We start from the raw sequence: 25,295 nt of genomic DNA on the forward strand, positions 1-25,295 counted from the left end.
TGTTTCACACTGCACTTTCACTTCTCAATAGTCATTCATGACATATCTCAGGTCTTGTAAATTTGAAATTCTTGTAACTTGAACGTTTCTCCATATTTTAAGCAAAAATTACCAGTAACGTTCAAGTTACAGTGCTGGTTTTAAGCTCAAAGATCATATGATTCTGAAATGATAAAAGTACAAGCAAGAATAAAACTTTGCTTTAATTTAATTACAGAAGCATTGTCACTAAAGATTCAAATATATCACATGAAGGCGAGCTGCTGATCGTGTAAATAACGTTGATAATTAAAATTTAAATGCATTCATTTTATAATGTGAGCAGTTATAAATTATAATGATTACTGAGGATTTAATTATAAATGTCAGTTTTTTCCTGAAAATCTTTGGTTTACGAAAATCCCACACCCTGATTTTTTAACTTGAATTTTGAGGGAAAAAAGTGCAAGTTATATTCGAGTAAATATGGTAATACCTGGACCCTACTAAATAATGCTAGAGATTGGTGGAATAAACTAACAGCAAAAGAAAATTTTCTTAAGGAACTATAAATAAACATAGCTCTGAATTCTTGGAAAAGGATGATACAAGAAATTAGAAGCTTCAGAATAAAAGAAAACAGTGAGTCTAAAAGAAGTGAGTTGTCCATATGACAAAATAAATTAATAATCCTTAAAGATTTTCAAAAATAGAGTACTAATTAAAGACAAACAACAACATAAAAAGAATAGAATTCTTCTATGCCAAATTATATAATTCCCAAGAATTAAAGGTGCAATGCCCCAAATGGAAATGATTTTTAAAACAAAGTTCAGGATGATATTATTACCAATAGTAGTTCTGAAAGTAGGCAGTGAATGTCATAACTTGTTCACCATCTGCTTTTAAAAAATTTATACGTGTCTAAGACAGAAGAGAATACCAAGTTGGAATAATACTGTACTTATTATAGTTCTTAGAAAGATGAAATTTCCTATAAGAAAGGGAATTAGAGAGGGAGATGCCATTTCATCTAAATTAATTACAGCGACCCTATAAGAAATTTTTAAAGACCTGGATGGGAAAAATAGAGGAATTATGGTAAATGGGAAAGAACTGAATCACCTGTGATTCACTAATAACATTCTTTTAGGAAACTGCAGAAAGTAAAAAGAAAGGATTAAATATAAACAAAGACAAAACAAAAAGGTATAATAAATAATACATTACCAAAAAAGCCAATACAAACAGAGCACCAGTTTTCACATAATTAGTTTATTATTACACGACACCTCCAGGGAGGGCACTTACTCTACAACTCTATCTCCACCCAATTTTCTCCAACTATAATCATCTATTGTCCACCACCACAAACATCCATGGCGGGATTTGAACCCACAGCCCTTTGGCTGGAGAGCAGATATATGCTAACCACTTAGTCAACCAGGCTGGCATGGGTTTACTAAAACAAAAGACTGCAGTAGAGAAGAGGTGTATTTAGATAAGTTTACTGCAACCTTTTTCATAAGAGAAAAGAACAATATTTCTCTCATCAGTCTACGAGAATAAAGTTTAGCTTTCAAGAAGCAAAAGAAAATCTGACTTTTTTCACAAACAAAACTTTGTGTGTTATTTTGTGAAACTTTTTTGTTGTGTACAAGAAAGTGATATTTTTATGCAATTTTATTAACTTAGAATCCTCAACAATACAGGTACATACAAACTAAATTTTTTACTGTATTATCTTTTATCTTAACTATTAGAATCGGATTATTTTTGTCTTAAATTTCTCTAGAGAGAAAATTTGCTAATTCGAACAAGCACGGTTTTTATTAGCGAGATACCACTGTACCTTTTTCATGCTTTTAATCACCTTATGCAACTTAAAGGTCATCACAATCTTGCAGGCCTTGGTAGACTTCACACAGAAAGTATAAACAAACTTTTCTTTTTTTTTTTTTATTTATTAAGTATAACAATAAAACAAATTTTTAGTATACAAAAGTTCTTTACTGGGCCACTGGTGCTTGCACACTTGGGGATGTTATATCTGGCAAGGCATGAATGCCATCCTTGTTAATAAGCATTACTTGAAAGGATGGTAAATTAACAATAAACCTTTTCTGAATTTCATCTATACATTTTTTCATGAGTGATACTGCTTCATCTTGATTCATATCTGAAAATATATAAAAAATTATATATTTTTTGAATTAATATTTAAATAGAGAATACAGAAATGGTAGTTTATGAAATAGCAATTAGTCCAGCTATTTTATACTTGGACATTATATAATTTATTAAGGGATTCAACTTAACATTGCTATTAATTACTTAGTGTAACTATTCTTACACAAAAAAATCAACTAGAATTTTGTTGGAGGTGGTATAGAATAAATTTTTGTAACCACTTATAATTGGATGCCTGAATTATACAGAGGATAATCCGTTCAAAGACGATGTTCACTACCCGATCATAGATTTTTATGGGAATTTAATTTGTTCTGGAGACCCCCCCCCCCCCAAAAAAAAAAATATAATATCTTACTATGTTTATTTATAATAAGCATAGTAAGAAATATTTACATATACACAGTCTTGCATTTTCATCAGTCATGTTTTTTTCCATTTGTGGGGTGTTAAAGAATCTGTCCAATGTCAATTGCTTAGCATTCTCTCTTCAGGATTTTTCAGAACTGATTAATAGCATTGTCATTGTAGAGATCCTCAAACATATTGATCTCAACCTGGTTTGGGTGCCATTCTAAGACTGTTGTTCTGACATCCTCCCACTTCTACAAAAGATCTTTAATACCAGATTTCGGCATTGGTCCTCTTTTTCAGAAGAAAACACATCTTGCCGAGTTTCTTGGAGTTCTGATCATTTTCATGTTCCATTATGAGCTCTTCAATGTCATCTTCATCCACCTCCAATTCCAGATCTCTAGCAGTTGTCATAATTTCAGGGACATCACCTCCGTCTCCCTAAATGCAGGATGGACACAGCTTTCGCCCAACAGAATTCAACTGTCGTTGAGTGACTTCTGACCATGCCTTTTGAATGAGCCGGATAGCTTCAAGAATATCAAATTTTTCTTTCCAAAACATTTTTAATGTCATCATTGTTCTTCAGTTCTTCAAATATTTCTCTTGAATGATAGTCATACTAGTTACATCTCTTTTCATTTCCCTTTCTTTTATGCAAACTAAAAGTAGTCTCCATTTTTTCATGGATGGCACATCTTTGTTTCTCAGATGTGATTTTTGTTACTCCTTTAGCTGCTTCAGTCTTCTTGATTATATCTTTCTTAGCTAAGATTGTGCCTACTGTAGACCTGGTCAAGCCATACTGCCTAGCAACATCAGACATCTGCCCACTCTCTAACTTGGCTATTATCTCTTCCTTGGTTTCTATGGTGAGCACAGTTCTTGACATCCCACTCTTTTTAGGTCCCATAATATTATCATTTCTTTTTTTTTTTAAATAAAAAGTTCAGAAAAGCACTTACAAAAATCAACTAGCACACAAAAAGGTTATGTATACAACTGTCAAGGTCTTGTTCCAGAAACTGTTCATAGATGGCAGTAAAATATAGTTCTACAAATGGCAGTAAAATATAGTTATACAAATCCTACACACAGTGTCGCTTCGTGTGTTTGTTGTCCAAACATAAAAATCTTTTGCGAAAGTGTCTGTTGTCCAATTTGTTCACGGTCCAAACTGTTCTTTAACCGACCACCCACTGTATATTGCTATACTGAACTTTGCCACAGACTAATAATAATGACATCTTAAGCTACTTTTTTTTTTTAAATAGAAGTAAACTAATTTTTTTTAGAAGCTAACATATGAGATCTCGTAGATAATGCACATATTAAATAGGTGCAGGGGGGGGTCCTCAAGTTACGTTGGAGATCCTTCGATGCAAGCAATATTACCATAGCCTAAGTTACTTACCTAACCTAAAACACCCTAAAGTCATACGTATATATCAAGAAACAGAACTAGGCCATAAGAAAAGGGAGAACATAATTACTGTATAGTACAAGTGATTTAAAAAAAAAAAAAAAATTCTTTACCTTTTATCCTGTGGTTGGCTTGCACTACAAGGAGAGAGAGACTGACTTAATGGAAGGAGGAGGCCGGAGAGTCAGGACAGGTGGCAGAAGGTGCAGGAGATACTGCAGATGCAACTGAAGAGACAGTTGAGGTACCAGCACCTGCTGCGGGCCTCTCTACCTTCATGAAAAAACGTTCCAGGCTAATCTGGAATGATACCATCCTCTTATATCTCCCTATAACACTTCTTCCCCAGGGTAACAACCTTCTCTGTGACAGCCTCAATGTCTCCTCATAGCGGTGGAAATCATTCACAAATTGGGGACACAGTTTTTTTTACACACCATTCAAATTTGTCTGCTAAACTTCAGCACAAGCATGCTCAATGTTTTGTATGGCATTATAAATGCTATACGATTTCCAAAAGTCTTTGAGGGTTAAGTTCCTGTCTTTTTCAGTTGCCCTGAAAGCCATAGCAAATGTCCTGCGGAGGTAGTAGGCCTTAAAGGAAGCAATAACACCCTGGTCCATAGGCTGCAAAAGGGCTGTGGTATTTGGTGGAAGGTAAACCACCTTAACATTAGGGTGAAAGTCATCCAAGTGGGGCAGAGTGACCAGGGACATTGTCTAGCACTAACAATGCCTTAAAGGGCAGACCCTTGGCTGTACAGTACCTCTGAACTTCTGGCACAAAATGGTTGGTAAACCAGTCCTTGAGATTTGAAGTGTCACCCATGCCTTCTTATTGGACCTCCAGATGACAGACAGTTGACCCTTCCAAATGCCCTTTAGTGCCCTTGGATTTTCAGCCTGATAGACCAATAAGGGCTTCAGTTTTAAGTCGCCAGCAGCATTAGTCCCAAGAAGCAAAGTCAGTCTCTCCTTACTAGCTTTATGACCTGGTGCTGTCTCCTCCTCGTTGGCGATATCAGTACGATTAGGCATACATTTCCAAAATAGGCCTCTCTCTCTCTCTTGTCCACATTAAACACTTGTTGAGCACTGTAGCTCCCCCCCCCCTCAGGAAACTCACCAGCTGCTTTATCATCACCACTAGCAGCTTCACCTTGCACCTTAAGGTTATGTAAGTTGCCTTAAACTGCATAAAAGCAAATTAAACCTTTACTAGCATTAAACTCTTCACCTGCACTCGTTTCCCCCCTTTCACTTTTCAATGCCTCGAACAATCTTTTCACTGTTTCTTGAATTAACGTGAGGCTAATTGGGATACAGCGTTGATGCTGGTTTTCCAGCCAAACAACAAGAAGCCTTTCCATCTCAATCATGAGGATACTACGTTTTTTCGTAATCGCAGTCGATTCGTGGGCGCCAATCCTATGTATTCAAGAATGCGAACTTTATCCTTGATAATAGTCCCAACTGTGATACGACTTAAGTTCAACATGCGGCCGATGTTCGTTGGCGTTTTTCACTTCTAATGTAATGGCTTTCCTTTTCTTTGACATGCTGCCATCAGAAGAGTCTGCCTTATGTTTGGGAGCCATATTGAAGGGTAAAAAGTCACAAACACAAAAGTGAGAGAGCGGATGTAAACAAAGCACACGGTACCCAAGTGACGCCACCTCTCCCAAACAAACGGCGCGTAACTGCGTATTCTTTCGCCGTGCTCACAAACAAGTTTGCCCGCAACGTTTGAATTTTATTGCGCTGCTTCAAGTTGAAATTTATTTTTTAAATTATTTATGGGATTACCACTGTAATGTCGAAACGACGTAGGTCAAGGATCAACTGTATATGTACACTATAAGCTTTATATTTTATTTTGGTTCCTTTTATAAAAAAAAAATAGCTCCATTGTGACAAGGTTCAAATAAGAATGGAACATTTTGGTAGCAGTGACAAGTTGGTAGCTGCATTACTGATGTTTGGCTACTAGCTTCTACTGACCTGACAGTAGTAGAAGCTTTCAACCAGTCATATATGTAAGCTCAAAGGTTTTTACTAAAGCAAAGTGACAATGTAACAGCAGTCCCCCCCCCCCCCCCAACACACACCAAAACAACATCACAAGTTTACACATTAGGTTAATTGCATTCAACATGTAATTATGAGAGGAGAACTGTTATTGGAAGTCTTCAATACAGTGGCTCAATCTTGATTTGTCTGCTTGGAGACAGCCCACATATACAGATTATATGGGGCTGTCCATATGCTTATCACTTCTGTTGAAATTCTTGGTTGGTGCCTCAGACTTCCTTTCAGTTGTTAGCAAGATTTGAGATGTTACCATATTTAATGATATAACTTTTGTGTTATTCTCATGGTGGTATATTGTGCATCCCATAAATTAAAGATGCCAAGAAATTATATTCTTGGTTTCATCCTTTATCCAAGCGTAGGCAAAATTTGCACATGAGATCACTTCATTATTAAGAGGCCTTGAGGGAGGCTACATGCACCACCTATCATATTCTTGAATTCATTCACACTGTTTGCATTCACAACATCCAATAGCAATTCATTCCAATCACACACCACCGTATGAGAGAAAAATCTAGCCCTCACTCCCTTCTTAGCAGCATTCATTCTCAGCTTCCAACGATGCCCTCCTGTCCTTTCCCCCACCCTCCATAAATTGAAAAATTCCATCAATTCAAATCCTGTATGACCCTTTCAGAAGTTTGCAAGTCTCAATCATATCACCCCTCATTCTCCTGTTTGCTAGTGTCTACAGTCTACAAATTCTCACTCACTATCATATCACCCCTCATTCTCCTGTTTGTTAGTGTCTACAGTCTACAAATTCTCACTCACTATTCCACAATCCTGATATCATTTTAACACTCTCCTTCTCTCTCTAATATATATATCAGAATCACAATGGAGACCAGGAGACCAGACCGGTTTCAACCTTAATTGAGGTCTCATCGGTGAGTAGGTAGACCTAGTTAATACCAAGTTTGTAGCAAACAGAATTTACATACCCTACTATAAAAATTGCCAAGAAGGTGTCCTAATAAATTACTAATTATATGAAGAGCCAAAGGCAACGTGAAATTATTTAAGATAAGGGATATTAATTCCCATATTGTTTCATAGTAGAATATAGAAACCATATAAAGTTCGGCAAGTCCAAGCTTAAGCAAATACCTGGATGGTGCAACACGATGGTTAATTGGAAGCATTTATAAATTGTGTCTTCAGATACATTCGCCTATATTCATGATATTTTGTGTGTACTAGTAATAGTTCGCACCCATGGATATGATTTGGTTCAGTAGCGTTGCGTTACTAGTGCAAAACACATGGTGTTTAGGCAGTTGCTGGAGTAATTTTTAGTTTAATCATTAATATGTCTGGGGTTAAAAGAAAACAAGTATATTCCTGATATTTCTTGATGATAGCACAGAAACTTGAGTTAATAAGTAAATTAGAAAGTGGTGCATCTGTTGCTCAGGTTTGTGAACTTTACGGGGTGAAAAAGTAAACAATTTCAGACATACACAAAAATAAAGACAAACTCCGTTTTTGCTAAAATATAGTGTTGAGAGCTCCAAAAGTGGTGGATAAGAAATGTGAAGTTAGCCAAGCATAAGAATTTAGGAGGAGGTGAGAAGTAGTTCATTCAACAGGGGTCTAGTGGCGTTGAACTAAGGTCGGCTGCTGAAAAACTGGCACAACATATGGGCATACAGTTCCAGGCTTTGGAGATTTTGTAAACACCATGGCATTATGAACAGGCAAACATGTTGTGAAGCACTGAGTACCAATATTAAACAAGTTGAGCCCTTCAGAAAAATGCAGATGAGATCGTGCTGTTTTTGAAAATACCCTCGTATTTTCAGATTAGCACTCCTGTTGTTTTTGAAAATACCCTCGTATTTTCAGATTAGCACTCCTGGCCACAAATTAAACAAGGAGCGCATTTCAGCCCTACTTTGTGCTAATGCCGATGGTAGTTGGAAGAGCACGAAAGCCTTGCACTAATGTTATGAAGGTTGCCTGTCATCTATTCAAGTGATATTTTTCCCAACTGGTTTGGCAATCACTTCATACCTGAAGTGCAAAACTACTAAGAAGATGTCAAAGCTGTTTTACTTCTTGATAATGCATCAGCCCATCTTAATGCTGAGAAGTTGGTTAGTAGGAATGGAAGAATAAAATGTTTCTTCCTTCCTCCCCACTTTTATAATACAGCCTATAGACCAGGGAGTTGTTGCCTGCAAGAGGTTGTATAAGAAGTTGCTTGAGATTATGGTTGTCTTGGAGAATGAAAACGATTCCAAAGAAGATACAAGAGGAGCCAGGACACTACAAAATTTGCACGTGTACAAAATCAAGTATGCAATCTTTAATTTTGCTGCCACCTGGAAGGAGATAAAGAATAAAACATTGGCTAATGGCTGGACAGTTACTGAATGGGAGTGAATCAGAATAAGATTTCGAAGGTTTTTGAAACCTCTGATTTCCATGAAACTTGGATGCGAGCTGGTGATAACGTCAAGGAGAATGACATTAAACATTGATGAGGGCACCCAGGAAGAGATTGTGAATATGTTCTACGGGGCAATCCAGAGGTTGACGAGGAAGAAGTGGTTCCAAATGGTCAAACTATCAGTGGTTAGAGAACACGTGGATGACATCATCTCGATCATTAATTATTAAGAAACAGTATAAAAGTGGAAAGCAATGAAATTTGATGCTTGTTTCAAGCCCAATCCTCAGTAAAATGGTATTTACATAAAAATATATTAATACTTATACCACAGCTTCTTAAACTATGGGTCGTGTGACCAAATGTGGGGGTTGTGAAAAATTTGGCAACAGTAAGTTGCCAAATTTTGTGCGTTAGAAACAAAGGTTTCTAACACGCAACGACCAAAAATTAACTCAAAATCAAATGCATGATGAATCCGAGGTGTTTCTGGCAGCTCTCACCTGTGTTGCATCGCACTACTTCACTGCAGCCTTGATTCTAAACAAACAACATGGCGTTGTGTGTTCAGAACCATTTTGTGCCGTGGTGGCATGCAACGGCAACAAATGCTGCCAAAAACACCTTGGCTCAGATTTGAGACTATTGTATTTCTTTATGATTTATTATCAGTAAATGTTTGATTTGTATACCTATTTTATTTATTTATATACCCAAGGGTCACAAGTGGAAAAAGTTTAAGAAGCTCTGCTGTTTTTGCTGAATTTGTCTTAAATTCATGGGAATATGACAAGGATCTGTACTTAAGTTTTGTAGATCCGGAAAAGGCATACGACAAGGTGTCCAGAGAAAAGCTTTCCAAAAACACTACAATTATATGGAGTGATGGAACATTATACAGATCAATACATGGTCTATATTTAAGTTGTCAGTCAGCAGTTAGAATTGATGGTAATACAGGAAGATGGTTTGATGTAAAATCAGGGGTAAAATAAGGATGCATATTATCCCCACTTTTATTCATCATCTATATGGATCACATTATGAAAAAGTAGAATTGGAGACATTATTAAAATTAGCTTTTTGCAGATGATGTACTCCTAAATGCATCTAGTAAGTCTCTCCCTAACTAAATTGAATAACAGCTGTAACAAATTTGGCCTGAAAATCAGCAATAAAAAGACAAACTATGAAAATAGGCAGGAACATAGAAAACTTCAGCTGTATTCTGAATGGAGATCCTATAGAACAAAAAAAATATTTCAGCTATTTAGGCACAGTTTTTAGTGAAGATGGCAGGTTAAATTTAGAAATAGACAACAGAATAAGCAAAGATGGTATGATGGGTAGTCAGCTGAATAAATTTATATGGAATAAGAGAGAAATTAGCAGTATACAAAACAGTGTTTAAACCAGTTTTGAGTTATGGATCTGAGAGTTGGGTTAGAAATAAAGCACTTGATCAAAGACTAGAGACCACAGCTATGAGGGTTCTGAGAAAAATCAGGAGAGTAAATCAATGGCAAATCATATTAAAATGAAGACATTAGAAAGGAACTTGACCATTCAAGAATGTGTAAGCAGATCTAATCTAAGGTGGTATGAGCACTTAAATAAAATGGGTAAAGAAAGGAACACCAAGGTCGAGGTGGAGTGATTCGGTTAGAAGCACAAAATGCTAGATGTGATAACATTGGAGTGCTCACAAGTAATAGATTGATAGGAGATTAAGAATAACAAACTTAATCATGTAGTGTTGTCACAGTAATCTGAACACTCCTTGGGGTATATATAAGGAGGAAACTGATGATGAGTATTTCATAGGCTTCTTTTAATTTACATTCATACCAAGTTTTGGTCTGATGTAAGGACTGGGAAGATCACTCCCTCCCCCCTTACATAAAAAAAAATGCACAACAGTTCATAAACAAAATTAAAAATGTTAGTCAACACAACGAAGATTTATTAGTCAGTTTTGATGAATGTCCCAATCACTGACACAGTTCTCTTAGAAGACAGTTTTCTTCAAGACATTGCAGTCTTCTTTGCCCACATCCTTCGGTTGGGTTATTTTGTGTGACAAAATCATTTCTACCTACAGAAAGAAAGTACAGCCATGGATTCTCCACTTACTCCTCCCATAGCAAACTCTTATATGGAACATTTTGAGCAATGAGCTCTAGATTCAGCAACCTCAAAAGCTCAAGTTCAGCTGAAATATATTGATGATATAGCTGCCAAATTTTAAACAGTTTCCTCAGCCACCTAAACGAGCAATATATGGAAGTGGAAAACAATAACACACTTCCTTTTCTGTATGAATGAATTCCTGACTTTGAATTTTTTTCCCCTCATAATGTTTGTATTTCATTCCTCCACTCTGATTAATTTTTCAATTTTATCCTGCTCAAAATTATATGATCACTATCAACAATAACAGTCAATGAGACATCTTCATGCTAGAACATGGTGTTAGTGATAACTAGTCCATTGTCCTAAAGAGTAGGTACTTAGCTTTGCTCATTTGTTTGTAAAAACATTTCCATATCTGCTGTTCAGTTCTCCAACTTTTCCATTTTAGTTGTGGCAGATGTCTTCTGTAATGCCTAGAAAAATTCCTGAACTTCTTCCTCACATTTTGTGTTGAATGCTAAAGCTACTCCTTCTTTTCCCTTATCATCATTGCCTGAATATAATAATATCTTGTATTTGTTTCCCAGAATACTCTCACCTCATTTTGTTTTAGTAATGCCTCTCATGTCAATCTTGTACTTATTGAATTCTGCAAATTCCGTTGATGATGAGGTGGGATTTGTTCCAGCAGCTGACTTTTCACTGTTTGTGTGGTTCCCTGACGAAAACAATGGGGGGAGGGGGGGGGGGCTTGTATAACTGGGCAACACTCCAGCGTTGAACTATCATTTTGGTCGGATAAATCCAAAATCGTCAGCCCAACATAGTTTGTTCAGTATCCAAGTAGATACCTACTAACATTGTGAAGATTTGACATTAAGTCAGAAGCCATCTCTGTATTTCTTAAAAGGCAATGTAGTGGCTTCCTTCCAGTTTTGACCTTTAAGCACCTTGTTTTGCATTATAAAGCAAATTAGTCATTCTATATGAAGAAGGGGATCCCTTGAGGAGCTAAATAACATTTTAATGTTGTACAGGATTTAAAGGTAGCATAAAAATGATATTTATGAAACAATACGCTTATTCTGCTTATTCTTTCGATGATTCCTTCTATATATGGAATGGGCATGACTTTACAATGCATTCTTAAAAAATACACCTTAACAGGAAGGAATATGCAGAGTGCTTCATAAATAGTAGGAGGATGAGTTACCTAAGGATAAAAGCTAGATAACTAAGGGAAAACCTTCCATATACCAATAAAAAAATAAAGAAAAAGAAAATTCTTAGTTCACACACCACAGCACTAATGTACTGTAACATTTTACAACCTTTTGTGGGTGAGAATCACATAAAAAAAAAGTGAATGAGTTTGGCTGGAAATTTGAAACAGTAAACCAAACTGCATGATACAATGAAATGTCATGCCAGGTAGGACATGACCACTGCTGCTTTCTTCAGCCAATAAGAGCAAAAAAGTGAAAGTCAGCTACTGGAACGAATGGATCATTAACATGAAAATTATCATATTGACATAACTAGTTATCGAAAGAATATTAAAGCAGGTGAGATACTGCCTAATAATAACTACAAGTTATTTAAATTATACATTTTTGGTCGTTTTATAATAGAAATACAATTTTATTAATACAGACCAGTATTTTACAATAAAAACATTTATTCAAACCTACCAGTTTCGCCAGCAAACTGTCTGGCTTTTTCAAGGCATTACGGAGATATGAAAGTTACTAAATGCAAATTAAAAGGAACATAAAAAATGTTGTAAACCAAACTAGTATCTATGGTTACACGTTTCGCGTGACAGAGATGACTTATTGTTCTTATTCATTATCACGCATGCATGTTTGTTGTAGACTTGTAATGTGATTACTGGATAGCTGTAGTTCAGATTGATTGAGAGAGAGGATCAAGTTTTTCCACGAACTGTTTAGAATTACACCCTGATTTCTGTTGAGGTTTCCACCAGTTATTAGTACTATTGTGGCTTCCTTAAATACACGATGCCTGTAGTCGTCATCGAGATATGGCATGGAGCTGTTTTGCCGATCTATCGTGTGGTTAGATGTGCAGAAATGATGTGCTAAGCCGGAAGAGATGCTTCTGTTGTGGTTTACATCACCAACATGTTCTTTTTGTCTAATTTCTAAACTTCGTGAAGTTTGTCCAATGTAGGCAAGACCACAGGAGCAGGGAATGTAATATACTCCTGGATATTTGTAGAACGGAACTTTATCTTTTGGAGATCCTAAAACTTGTCTGATGTTGGTGGTTGGTTTGAAGACCACTCTGATGTTGTGGGCTCTTAGTATTCTTGCTATTTGATAAGAAATTGACTTGATTGAAGGTATCACTACAGTAGACATGTGCTGACGGTGGGATTCTTCTTGTCTGGGGTTGTCATTGTATAGATATTTTTTGATGATGTTTTGAGGATATCCATTTTGTGATAATGTGTCACGCGAAATGTGTAACCATAGATACTAGTTTGGTTTACAACGTTTTTTATGTTCCTTTTAATTTGCATTTACTAACTTTCACATCTCCGTAATGCCTTGAAAAAGCCAGACAGTTTGCTGGCGAAACTGGTAGGTTTGAATAAATGTTTTTATTGTAAAATACTGGTCTGTATTAATAAAATTGTATTTCAACTACAGGTTATATTTAAGCAGTAGTGATGAAGTAGCTCTATTCACCTATAGGAATTGCATTAAACACAAATAGGGCTACTTCTTGAATGGAAGGCAGTTTCAAATACAGTGAGGTGGGCAAATGCACAACAAAGCTTTGTGATTAGAGAGAATGCAGCTGACATTTTAAAATTTTGAGGGGGGGGGGGGGGGGTGACAGCGATTAGAGTAATCATTACCAATAAGCACTGGAATTGATAAGTAATTTCAAACCATGTTTTTAGGAAACACTAGTGTCATTAACAAATATATTTTTAACACAAATGTTAACATTTTATTTACAAATAAAAAAACATTAGCCATGACTATGGAGAATGAGACTATCCATTTATATTTGGTAAAGATATACAATTATTTTGATTCAAGTTTGGGTTCTGTATTAAAAGGCTTTGGCACTCTCTACACCATGTTGTGCTAAGCTGTGGAAAAATTAGTACAGGAGCATCAGCCTTACAGTTCTCAGGTTTTTTTATACAAAATGTAAGACTGATGCTCTCACACTACAGCTCTAAATCAAAAATTAGAATAATCAAAGAAAATGTTTGCAATTCTAATTTATTGCAGAAAAAATAATTATTACCAAATATGAATTAGCATCATGTACATACTTTGTAGATTATATAACCATGGTGACCAAACTGAGGCTCTTAAGTTTTATTGTGGCTCAACTAACAAATAAAAAATATTTATAATTTTTCAGCAGACATGGGGCTATCACCTAATAAAGTTTTCTGAATGATAATTTAAAAAAACTCTAGGCAAAGCCAAAAAAAGGGGGAAAAAAACTATGTTTTTCTCTAAAAATCATCGATGTTTGTTTGCCATCCCTAATAAGCTGTATTTTGCTGCTCGATTGGCCAATGTTTTTGAGTGGCTTGATGAAATTTGCTGTTCATATGCTGTTTGGCAATGTAGTTATATTTATATTACCTTGTCAGAAAATTTAAAAAGATACATTACTGAATTTCATACTTATATTAATAAAAAGGTAATAATTTAAATTCCAAATGATTTAAATATTAATATTTTATTTTTAAAATTTTATTAAAGAATATTTTGCAGCATGACTTGAAAATAAACAGAAGCGGAAGTATATCGACGAACATAGAAATTTTAAGGAAGAATGGGAAGAAGACTGCTTTTATTGAGAAAAATGGTAAAGCTTTTTGCCTCATCTGTAGTTCAACCATGAGTAATTTCAAAGTAGGGGAATTTAAAACATCGTTATGAAAAATTGCATCACGAGTTTTCGTCTCAATATCCAGAAAAATCTGAAATATGAATTAAAAAGCTTAAATTGTTGATATCTTCAGTTAATAACCAAATTAACTTCATAACAAAATTTACTGAAGAATCTAAAACCGTAATAGAGGCTAGTTTTAAAATATCATGGAACATCGCATGTGCCAAACGGCATTATACCGAAGGGGAATTTATTAAGCAAAACTTCCAAGCAAAAAGTAGCTAGAGTGTGATGGTGTAAGCAAAGACTGTTTGGGGGTCAAGGACTGGAAAAAGGTACTTTTTAGCAACTAAAGTATGTTTTGTGTGCCCCATGGTCATCAAGGGATACGTGTTTAGCAAAATTTTCAATTTCTGTCATGGCATGGGCTTGTATGCAGATGGTCCAGGTAGGCTGTGCATTGTGTACGAAAGAGTCAATTCCAAAGTGTACCAAGAAATCCTTGAGCACTTTATGTTACCGGCTTCCTTTTTCAGCAAGATTCAGCTTCTTGTCACACTTCCAAGACCACTAATAGATGGCTCAAAGAAAGGCAAATCAATGTAATTCCTTGGCTGGAAAACTCACAAATTTAAACCCTGTTAAGAATTTTTGGAGAATTATGAAGAAACATCTTCAATAAGTTGTTTTATAAGTAATATAAGAGACAAAAATGAGCTTGTTTCTAGACTGCAGCCATATGGGCATGTTTTGATTTAAAAAAAAAAAAAAAAAAAAAACTGTGAACCACTAGTAAATAATATGCCCAATCGTTTATGAAGGATCAAAAAAGCTAAGGTGGATGCAACAAAGTACTAATTATCTTGTTTCCCTTTGACTGTAATTTCTGTGCATTTATTTTTACATTATTCTAATATTTTGAACTGTATTAAAAATTATTTTAATTTTATGAATGTTTTCAAATAACATTATTATTTGACACCTCCAAGGAGTCCAAAGACTCCTCGAGGGAGGGCACCTGCTCTACAACTCTGTCTCCACCACTCAATCCACCAACTAACTGCAACTACACATTGGCATCTACTGCCGACCACCACTAATTTTTCCATACACCATCACAGACTCCATGCCCACGGTGGGATTCGAGCCTGCAGCCCTTTGGCTGGAGAGCGAATACGCTAACCACTCAGCCAGCCAGGCTGGCACTCATTTATAAAAATGTAAACACATAAAAATGTGTTTACATGGTTATACAAAGTATGTAGATTTGGATGATGCTAATTCATATTCGGTAATAATTATTTTCTACTCAATAAATTACTAAAGGAAATGGAACTCTTCATGCAATTTCTTGGAGATGTGTATAGGAATCCCCGATCTGTTGTATTTGATTTTTTGGAAAAACCATTTTTGAGTATAATATTCTGGCTGTTACATACTACATGTAACATTATAAAGAATCCACTAAACCATGTGCATTCTGCTTGTTTCAGACCTCAAAAAAAAAAAAAAAAAAAAAAAAAATTCCTTATGCATAAGCTCCAAGACTCTGTATGAAAGTTTCCAATTCTATACATCTCCTGTTATAAGAATCTTAAAGAAACATACTGTATTTTCCAGTGTATAAGACGCACCCAAGAAATTTAATACAATTTTCTGGAAAAAACCTAAAAAAAACTTTTTCTGTAGGCAGAGGTCCAAAATGTCTTTCAGCTTCCCTATTCCCATGTTCTTCCACATATTTTACAACCTGCAATTTGTAACTTGAAGTATACGAATGTCGCCATTTTTTTTCCATCACTAAAATCTACGGGAAAATATCAAACTGAACACAAAATATCTCAACACGTCAACTCAATACTGATAAACATCGGTAACTGATTACTTGGATAAGATATTATGAAACTTGAATAGGGACTCCCTGTTCTTAGCCAATGACGCGCTAGAAGTCACGTGAAGGTCACACATCAATTTGATTGCACCATTAACCACCTACAAAGATCTTGGAACATAAAAGGGAGTGTGTATGACTTTGAAAAGAGGAAACAATCTTTACCTTCATTATATAAGACACACCCCATTTTTAAGATAAAAAAGTGCGTCTTATAGACCGGAAAATACGGTAACTTAAAGCAGCATTCTTTCAATCAATAAACTCTCATCTTAGCTTCTTCCTCTAAGAACAGAGGATCTTTCATGCATTTGCCAAGTTCTAAGTGATTGTAATCTTCATTTTAGATAAATTGGTTGCTCGTGGAAAAACGAACACAGGGGCATCAATTTTACATTGTTTAAAATAAACCTGAGAAATTCTTTTCTTTCCACATAAATTTGCACATCTTAACATGAAAAAGAAAGGTGATGACTGTTCCCTATCCTGAATAGAAATCCATTTTTATTAGCCTTGGTCTTTACTCACAACTTTCCCATTTCTTATATGTCTAATATTTATTTCCTGTTCTACTGTTTAGATCACCAATAAGGACTAATTTCTCCTTTTTTTGTCAGCTGGCTTCTGTGGGACAGCACAAATAAATCTTGTCCAGTTTCTCCATTAGGGTGTCTGCCCACATCACTCATTTTAAATTACTTGCCATTCAAGATTATTTCCAATGTTTTGTGTTGAATACTATAGCTGCTTCTTCCTTTTCTCTGATCATATCTAGTTATTTAGAAGAATCTCAGCCAATCAACATAGTACTTTTCTACCAGCTCTACTTTTCCATTAGTACTTATGCTGATGGTGCCTAGCTTGAGGTCTGTCAAAATGAGTTTGCATTGGTTCCCTGATAAGAACAGCATGAGTTTAGTTTAATTAGATATTTCATCATGCTATACCATTATTATTTTTTTTTTTTTTTTGGAGGTGGGGGGAATAAACCAACAGAATACAATTTGGTTTGCTAAATCTCAAATTGCCAGCCCATTCTCATAGAATTTAACACTGAATAGGGGAATAATCTTGAAAGAAGGAAATATCAATGGAGTCAAGCTGACAAGCATCGAAATGGAAGCTATTTGTGCCTAAGATTTAAAAGAAAGATCTACTAAGGAAGAAGTGGAAAAATTTTTTGAGGAATAAGAGAAGGCAGTAACACAAATGAAATCATTCCATATCCAGATAGATGACATAATAACAGGGTGTACCGTAAGAAGGTGAGGACTGGAGAGCTGGTCAGAAACCCAGGTTGTTTCTCTGCATTCGTTTATAAGCCATATGGAGGTCTCCTCCCAGTTTTGACCTTTAAAACAACACACAAAAAATAATGAAAATGTAAAAATTTTACAGGTAGGTTCAGGAACTGCATTTTAAGTACAGGTAATCATTGTACAACGCAGTCTACAATTTCAAGTAACCATTTTTTTTTTCATGTCTTTTTCCATGGGACTTAAACATGTCATATAATGAGTGTGTGTGAGTTCGCTTGCAGCCACCTCAAACACACACACAAGCAGCTATAAAATTCAACCAAGGGTTAAAACTTTTGTGTGAGTTGAGCCAGTCAGTAATGAGAAGTTCCATCGGAACGATAAATGACACCCTATATTAGGGTTACCAAGTAATTTTATAAACTTGGTTATTTTACTCCTAATCCCAAGTAAGCAAACAGTTAAGTTTGTGCCTGAAAATAGTTCAAGTCTAAAGGTGGTGCAACACCAGGGCAACTCATTGTAAAGGTGGGTTGCCCTGGTGTTGCACCACCTTTAGACTTGAACTACGTTTCAGGCACAAACTTAACTGTTTGCTTAACTTGGGATTAGGAGTAAAATAACCAAGTTTATAAAATTACTTGATAACCCTAATATTCCCAAGGTAAAAAAAATTTATTTACATCTATATCTCCTTCAGAGATTATTTAAAATAAAAACACCTTTTAGCAACCTGCATAGGTAAAGTTGATAAGGCTCTGGGCTCTGTATTACTGAAACCTTGGTATTTAGGGTCTAGCTACTCACTGAGGAGACCTCAAAAAAGTTTGAAACCGGTCTGGGTAGTGACCCCACCTATAATGTATTGCAGTATACATCTCTTAGTAAGATGTGCTTTACATTATGGAAAATACTAAGAATAGTGATCACCCACCTTTATAATGAGTTGCCTGGTGCTGCACCACCTTTAGACTTGAACTACGTTTCAGGTGCAAACTTAACTGTTTGCTTACTTGGGATTAGGAGTAAATAACCAAGTTTATAAAATTACTTGGTAACCCTAATATACATTATTCCCAAGGTTAAAAAAAAAAAAAAAAAAAAAAAAAAATTATTTAAATGACACCCTGTCACAGATGTGTTAAAACTAATAGTGAATGTTGTTATGACAGTTTCAGATGTTATGCAATTCGATTGAAGAGAATTAGCATTTCAACTCAACACTTGTTGGTTACCTTTGGGTCGTGCGATCTTTTGTTAATACCGCAACATCATCTGTAAATCGTTGACGTGCCATCTCTGACACGAGTACAATAGGTTCGCCATCTACTGTATAAAGTGTTCATTGTTGAAAATTGTCTTCGTTTTCTGCTAGGAAAGTGCATTAAAAATCATAATGTGTTATTCTCAAGTTGAGCAGTTTATTTTCTGGTGAGAAAATAAACATATGTATACATATGTAATGTTTTTTTTTTTATGTAAAAGTTTATTTTTATTGGAATGGCCACTAAAACTGCAACGAAAAGGAAAAACACAACATTGAAGAGGAAATTCATTTCTCTCGAAGAAAAAATTAAAATCTTGGATCGGTTGAGAATTGGAGAAAAACCAGAAGTTGTTGCAAGGAATTTAAATGAATCAACAATTTGAACAATCAAACAAAATGAACATAAAATCCGAGAAAGTGTTATTGCTGGGTCAACGGTAAGTGCAAAGCGGGTTGCTTGTGTACACGATATTCCAATAGAAAAAATGAAAAAATCTCTAATGATTTGGACAGAAGATTGCACCAAAAGAATATTCCTTTTGATGGACACCTTTTTAAGCAAAAAGCTCTCAAAGTTTATAAACATTTAAAAGAACTTGATCAAGATTCTTCAGAAGAAATCTCTCAGCATGGATTTTGTGCAAGTAAGGGTTGGTTCGAAAACTTTTAAAAGCAGTTTTCTTTGTATAATCTTAAAATCCAGGGAAAATCAGCATCAGGCGTTGAAGCAGCCAGGAAATACCCAGCAGAACTTTTAAAAATCCTTGAAGAATGAGGTTATAGTGCAGACCAGGTGTACAATGTGAACAAATCTGAGTTATATTGGAAAAAAATGCCAAAACGTACCTATATTTCGAAAAATGAAAGATCAGCTCCTGGATTCAAAGTTTCCAAAGACAGAATTACTCTACTGTTTTGTAGTAATTCATCAGGTGATTACATGACAAACCAATGTTTATTATCCGATCCGCGTGCGATGAAAGGGCTCGACAAGTCCACCCTACCATGTTTGAAAATTGGTTTTTCAAGTGTAGAAATTTGCACAAAGAAAAAGAATATGGACTTCAAAATTCTACTAATTTTAGATAACACACCAGACCACCCAACAAATTTAAGCCATCCGAATATTAAAATAACTTTTTTGCCGTCTAATACTACTTCACTTATTCAACCACTCGACCAAGGAATAATATCAACATTTAAGTCATTTTATATTCACCGAACATTCCAACTAATTTTGAAAAAAATGGAATCTAATCCAAACATGACACTGCCTTCAGCATGGAAAGTTTTCAATATTGAATTGTGTGAAAATTATTTCTCTGTCCATTAAGGAATTACAACCCTCTATGCTGAATGGCTGCTGGAAAAAAATATGGCCTGAAGCTGTACATCCACTGGAGGTACGAAACAAAATTTTGTACCTCCGGTGGATGCCGAGCTACGTTGTATAATAAATGTCGCACACATTTTTGTTGGTGAGGGCTTTTGCGATATAAAGGTTGGTCGATTGGTAGAGCCTCTGCTACTAATGGCTCAGTTAAGTAAGTTTGAGCGCGGTTAGTAGTTGGAAGGTGACCAATCGTTCGATGCTGTTGGCACACTCTCCCTCGATGAGTCTTTGGACTCCCTGGAGGTGTCAAATAATAATAATAATAATAATAATAATTGAAAACAAAATTAGTGAATTAATTGATGGAGAAACAGATTTAAATGAGGAGGAACTAGTACAATTAATAGATGGCGTCAAACCAAATGGCAGGAAAAGTTCTGCCAAAGATTCTGATTGTGATGAATCTGTTAAAGAATTCAGTTTAAAGAAATCAGCAGAAGGATTGGACTTGGCAAGAAAGTTAGGAAGTTATTTTACGGATAATGATCCCTCAATGGAGCGTTCGGGAAAATTCACGAGACAATTGGATATTTGTTTAGATCCATATTATGAACTTAATAAAAAATTGCAGCATAGTGGTAAACAAATGACTTCTTGATAATAAACCAGCTGAAGTAGGCAATGAGAATTATATAAATGATATCCAAGAGATTTCAAGTGGTGATGACCTCCGGCCACTTAAAGAACATCTATGAAATATTATTTCTGAAGACAGTGATGACGATTAAAATATGCGCTTTATTTTACAGTGTCTAAAACATTTATGCACTATGTATTTTTGTCTCATAGTTTGTTTTCTTAACTTACATGAATTACCTGAATTAAATAAAAATATTGTTTTTGTTTATATAATTAAAAAAAAAAAAAAAAAAACGATTTTGGAACCTAATCCTACGTTTTCTATGTGATTCTAAGTCTCGCATAACGCGGCATTTCTATGGAACCTAACATCCGCGTTATACGAGGATTACCTGTATTTTGTTCTAAAATTTTCTTCCAGAAGGGGGGGGGGGGGCAGGATATTGTCCACCCTTATGCCAAAAACTATGAACATGCAGATCTGACTTTAATTTTGAGCAATCTGCATTGCACCAGAATGACAAACAGGTCATTCTGGTGCAAAATAGTTACACCAGATGGGAAATAGTTGCATTTCATATAAGTGTCTTGGCATAAGGGGCATGATATATAAGAAGTACAAGCTTTTTTAGATTACAAAAGCAGCAAACAAATGTGTCCCAACACAACTAGTTAAAGATTGAGAAATGCCAATCACTGAAATAAAAGTATTATACAAACTTCTTTTTTTTTTTTTCGGCTACATTTATTTACAGTATTTCTGATGATCCAGGATACATTTACCAGAAATACTGTCACTCAAATCTGCTGATTAAGTACTTTTTCCTTAGCATGAATTTTTCCATGGTTACACATATACAGGATTTATTTATACACACACACACAGCATAAAAGTATGCAACAATTAAAAAAATTAAGTTTACTAACTAGTTATTAATAAATTTCTGATATGTAACTATAATGAAATATGCATGATGTTTACCTGATCTATAATATCGATCCATTATGCTTAAAGTAAAGAAGGAGCCATATCCATGTGCTGCATAGGGAACTTTCATCATTGTAGCCAGGTAATCCATGAAATAAAGCTCAGGCCCACTTTCTTCTTCATAACCAGCAAGGAGCAAGTTTACTAGATATGGTGTCTAAATGTAAAAAAAAAAAAAAAAATGACTTCTGTTATGAGATTATTGAATTTATCATTCAAATTACTGAATACAGAATTCGCTTAGCTAAATTCGTTTGACACAAAAACTTGCCAATAGTATGTGACACAGTGGATATTTAAATTGAAAAACATTTTATGACAATTCCATCCATAGAAGGTTGTAAATCTAATGTGAATTTAGATGTCATAATCCACAAGTCTGCTCTAGAAAATAAATGCAGTAATTCAAGCCACTTCCAACAACATGAGATTCAAAAGTAGTCTAAACTAGGGGGAAAGTGATGCTATCTGCTCAGTCAATTACGTATATAGTAGAACAGAATAAGAGACATGCTTAATCTATATTAGTAGCTTTTACTAGAGCTTTTTTTTTAAGTGAAACCTATGGGGTATCCATAACTATAGAATAACATGTATGCCACAGTAAATGACTTTTTTTATTGTTATGTAAATATTTTGTCATAAGACATCATCAGTACAAGTAAAGAACAACAACAGGAACGGAATTCAAAAAAAAAAAACAGTAGTGTGCATGCTTAAATTAGAATATGTTCATTCCTGTTGTTTTTATTTAAAAAACAACAGGAATGAAAGGTTAAAAAAAATTATTAACTTGGGGATATTGTATATTAGGATAACCAAGTTATTTTATACTTGGTTATTTTAACTCCTAATCCCAAGTATGCAAACAATTAAGTTTGCACCTGAAACAAAGTTCAAGTCTAAAGATGGTACAACACCAGGGCAACTCATTGTAAAGGTGGGTAAAGCACTGATCACTATTCTTAGTATTTTCCCATAATGTAAAGCACATCTCACTAGATGTATACTGCAATGCATTATGGGTATACATCTTCTAGTGAGATGTGCTTTACATTATGGGAAAATACTAAGAATAGTGATCAGAGCTTTACCCACCTTTACAATGAGTTGCCCTGGTGTTATACCATCTTTAGACTTGAGCTTTGTTTCAGGCGCAAACTCAATTGTTTGCATACTTGGGATTAGGAGTTAAAATAACCAAGTTTATAAAATAACTTGGTTATCCTAATATATATATATATATATGTGGCGATTAGTTTTTACTCGGTTGTTATACATTTCAAAAAATAGATTTAATGACTCCAAGACCGAGATAACATATAAAGATTTTAATGATAAATACTACTAGTTTCGGCATATAGCAGCCTTCTTCAGGTATTTATAAAGGAAAGGAATACTAATAAACATTGAATTATTTAAACAAACTGGAAATTACAGGTACAAATTGCCTCACATAATCGATACATAAAAACGTTGTATTTTTCAAGTTGTTCCAACTGGCGTGCCATTGTTTGTTGCAATTGTGCGTGCAAGTTCACGTGAACGCCAATATTGAATAACTGCAGCATGGCTATCTGGGATGTTATAACTTAAATTATTATTTAAGTGGACCGGGTTCAGTAGGATTTCCCTTGATTCTACGATTTTCCTTTCAAACTCATCTTCACAGCGAAAAATATTTTCTGATCTATTCCAGCATACAGAGTGGCTTTGTTGGTCATCATTAGGATTATTTGAAAAAAGAACATGACTGGATAACGCAGTTGCATGAGATCTTTTGTATGAGATGTCTCTCTTATGCTCTTCTATGCGTTGTTCAATAGATTTGTTAGTTTGACCAAAGTATGGGATATTGCAATCACACCACAATTTATATACTCCAGGGTACTTAAGATTGTGATGAGTAGGTTTTGGATGGCTGATTAGAGAGCGGATTTTTGGAAGTGTGGTGAAGAAGGTCCTGATATTATATTTTTTAAGGACTTTAGCTATTTTCTTAGAGACTGTGCTAATGTATGGAATGGAGATGCTACCTTTAAAATTAATAGTCTCTGTTGTGCACTGCTTAGGAGGGTTCAGAAGAAGTTTCTTAATTGTTTTTTCAGAGTATCCATTTTGTTTAAAAATAAGAGTGAGGTGATTCATTTCTTTTTGTAGTTCATCTTGTTCATTTAAGAGAGAACGTGCTCTGTGTCCTAAGGTAGATATAATTCCAAGTTTTTGTGGTGGAAAATGATGAGAAAGATTATGCAGATATCTATTGGTATGCGTAGGTTTTATGTACATAGAGATTTTTAATCTTTCAGAGCATCGTGTAAGCATAACATCCAAAAAAGGTATCAGCAGTAAATTTTATATTAGGATGTTGGATGTTTAGATGACGAAGAAAATCTGTGAGAGCTGTGTGCCCGTGATTCCAAATAATGAATATATCATCAACATATCTTTTCCAAACTTTTGGTTTAAATGAGAAGGAAGATATGGCTTTCTTTTCAAAGTCTTCAAGGAAGATGTTAGCTAGCACTGGGGACAAAGGGTTGCCCATTGCCAGGCCTTGTTTTTGTTGGTAAATGGAGTCCTTATATCTGAAGTAACCAGAATGAATGCAATGCTTTAATAAAGTGAACATTTTTTTGGATAATTTATCCTGTAGTAATGTAAGTACCTCGTCCGTAGGAACGTTAGTAAATAAAGATATAATGTCCAAACTAGCTAGAATATCATTATCATCGATGGGAATATCTTTAATATGAGAAACAAAATCTGTGGTGTTTTTGATGAAAGATGAAGATTTATTGGAGAAACACTTGAGGTACTTTGCTAAATATTTTGAAAGTTTATATGTAGGTGAATCAATTCCTTCCACAATTGGGCGAAGAGGGATGTTTTCTTTATGAATTTTTGGAACTCCATAGATGCGTGGGATAAGAGGATGTAGAGAGCATAATATTATGAGGAAGTTCACTCGCAGTCTTTAACAAGTTGTTTGTACGGTTTTGTAATTCTCTTGTAGGATCTTCCTGAAGAATAGAATATATTGAACTATCCTCAAGTAATTGAAGCATTTTGTTGTGGTAATCTTCAGAGTTGAGGATGACCATAGAGTTGCCTTTATCTGCAGGTAAAATAATAATGTTACTGTTCTGTTTTAGATTTTTTAGTGCTTTTCTTTCAGCCACTGAAATATTATCTGTTGGAGGTTTGGCATTATTTATAATAAAAATCGATTCAATACGAAGAAGTTTCGCCAAATGATTAGGAATGAGTGAACTTGCTTTTTCTATTTTTGTAAGAAGAGATTCTTTAGGGATAAATTTTGGTGAGGGAATAAAATTGAGACCTTTGCTAAGAATATTCGTTTCTGCATCCGTTAACATATGAGAAGATTTGTTCACTACAACCTTTTCAGGATTAATACGGGCATCACTATGACCAGATCTGTTTTGTATCCTTATT

The 25,295-nt window shown here is 35.0% G+C and overlaps 1 protein-coding gene across 1 annotated transcript in view; it reads right to left on the reverse strand.

Moving 5' to 3' along the window:
- Positions 1 to 1,647: 1,647 nt before the first annotated feature.
- LOC150108802 (proteasome subunit beta type-2-like) overlaps positions 1,648 to 25,295 on the reverse strand; it is a 121,730-nt gene continuing 98,082 nt past the window's right edge. Inside the window, exons 4-5 of the mRNA XM_090403329.1 lie at positions 21,831 to 21,993; positions 1,648 to 2,158 (exon numbers count right to left, since the gene is read on the reverse strand). Coding sequence (XP_090259455.1) covers positions 1,989 to 2,158; positions 21,831 to 21,993 — 333 coding nt within the window. The 3' untranslated portion in view covers positions 1,648 to 1,988. The remainder of the gene's footprint in view (positions 2,159 to 21,830; positions 21,994 to 25,295) is intronic.

This window comes from Typopeltis vanoorti, chromosome 2, assembly GCF_054136105.1.
Source record: "Typopeltis vanoorti isolate ZY-2024b chromosome 2, IOZ_Tvanoo_1.0, whole genome shotgun sequence".
Taxonomy (NCBI): Eukaryota; Metazoa; Arthropoda; class Arachnida; order Uropygi; family Thelyphonidae; genus Typopeltis; species Typopeltis vanoorti.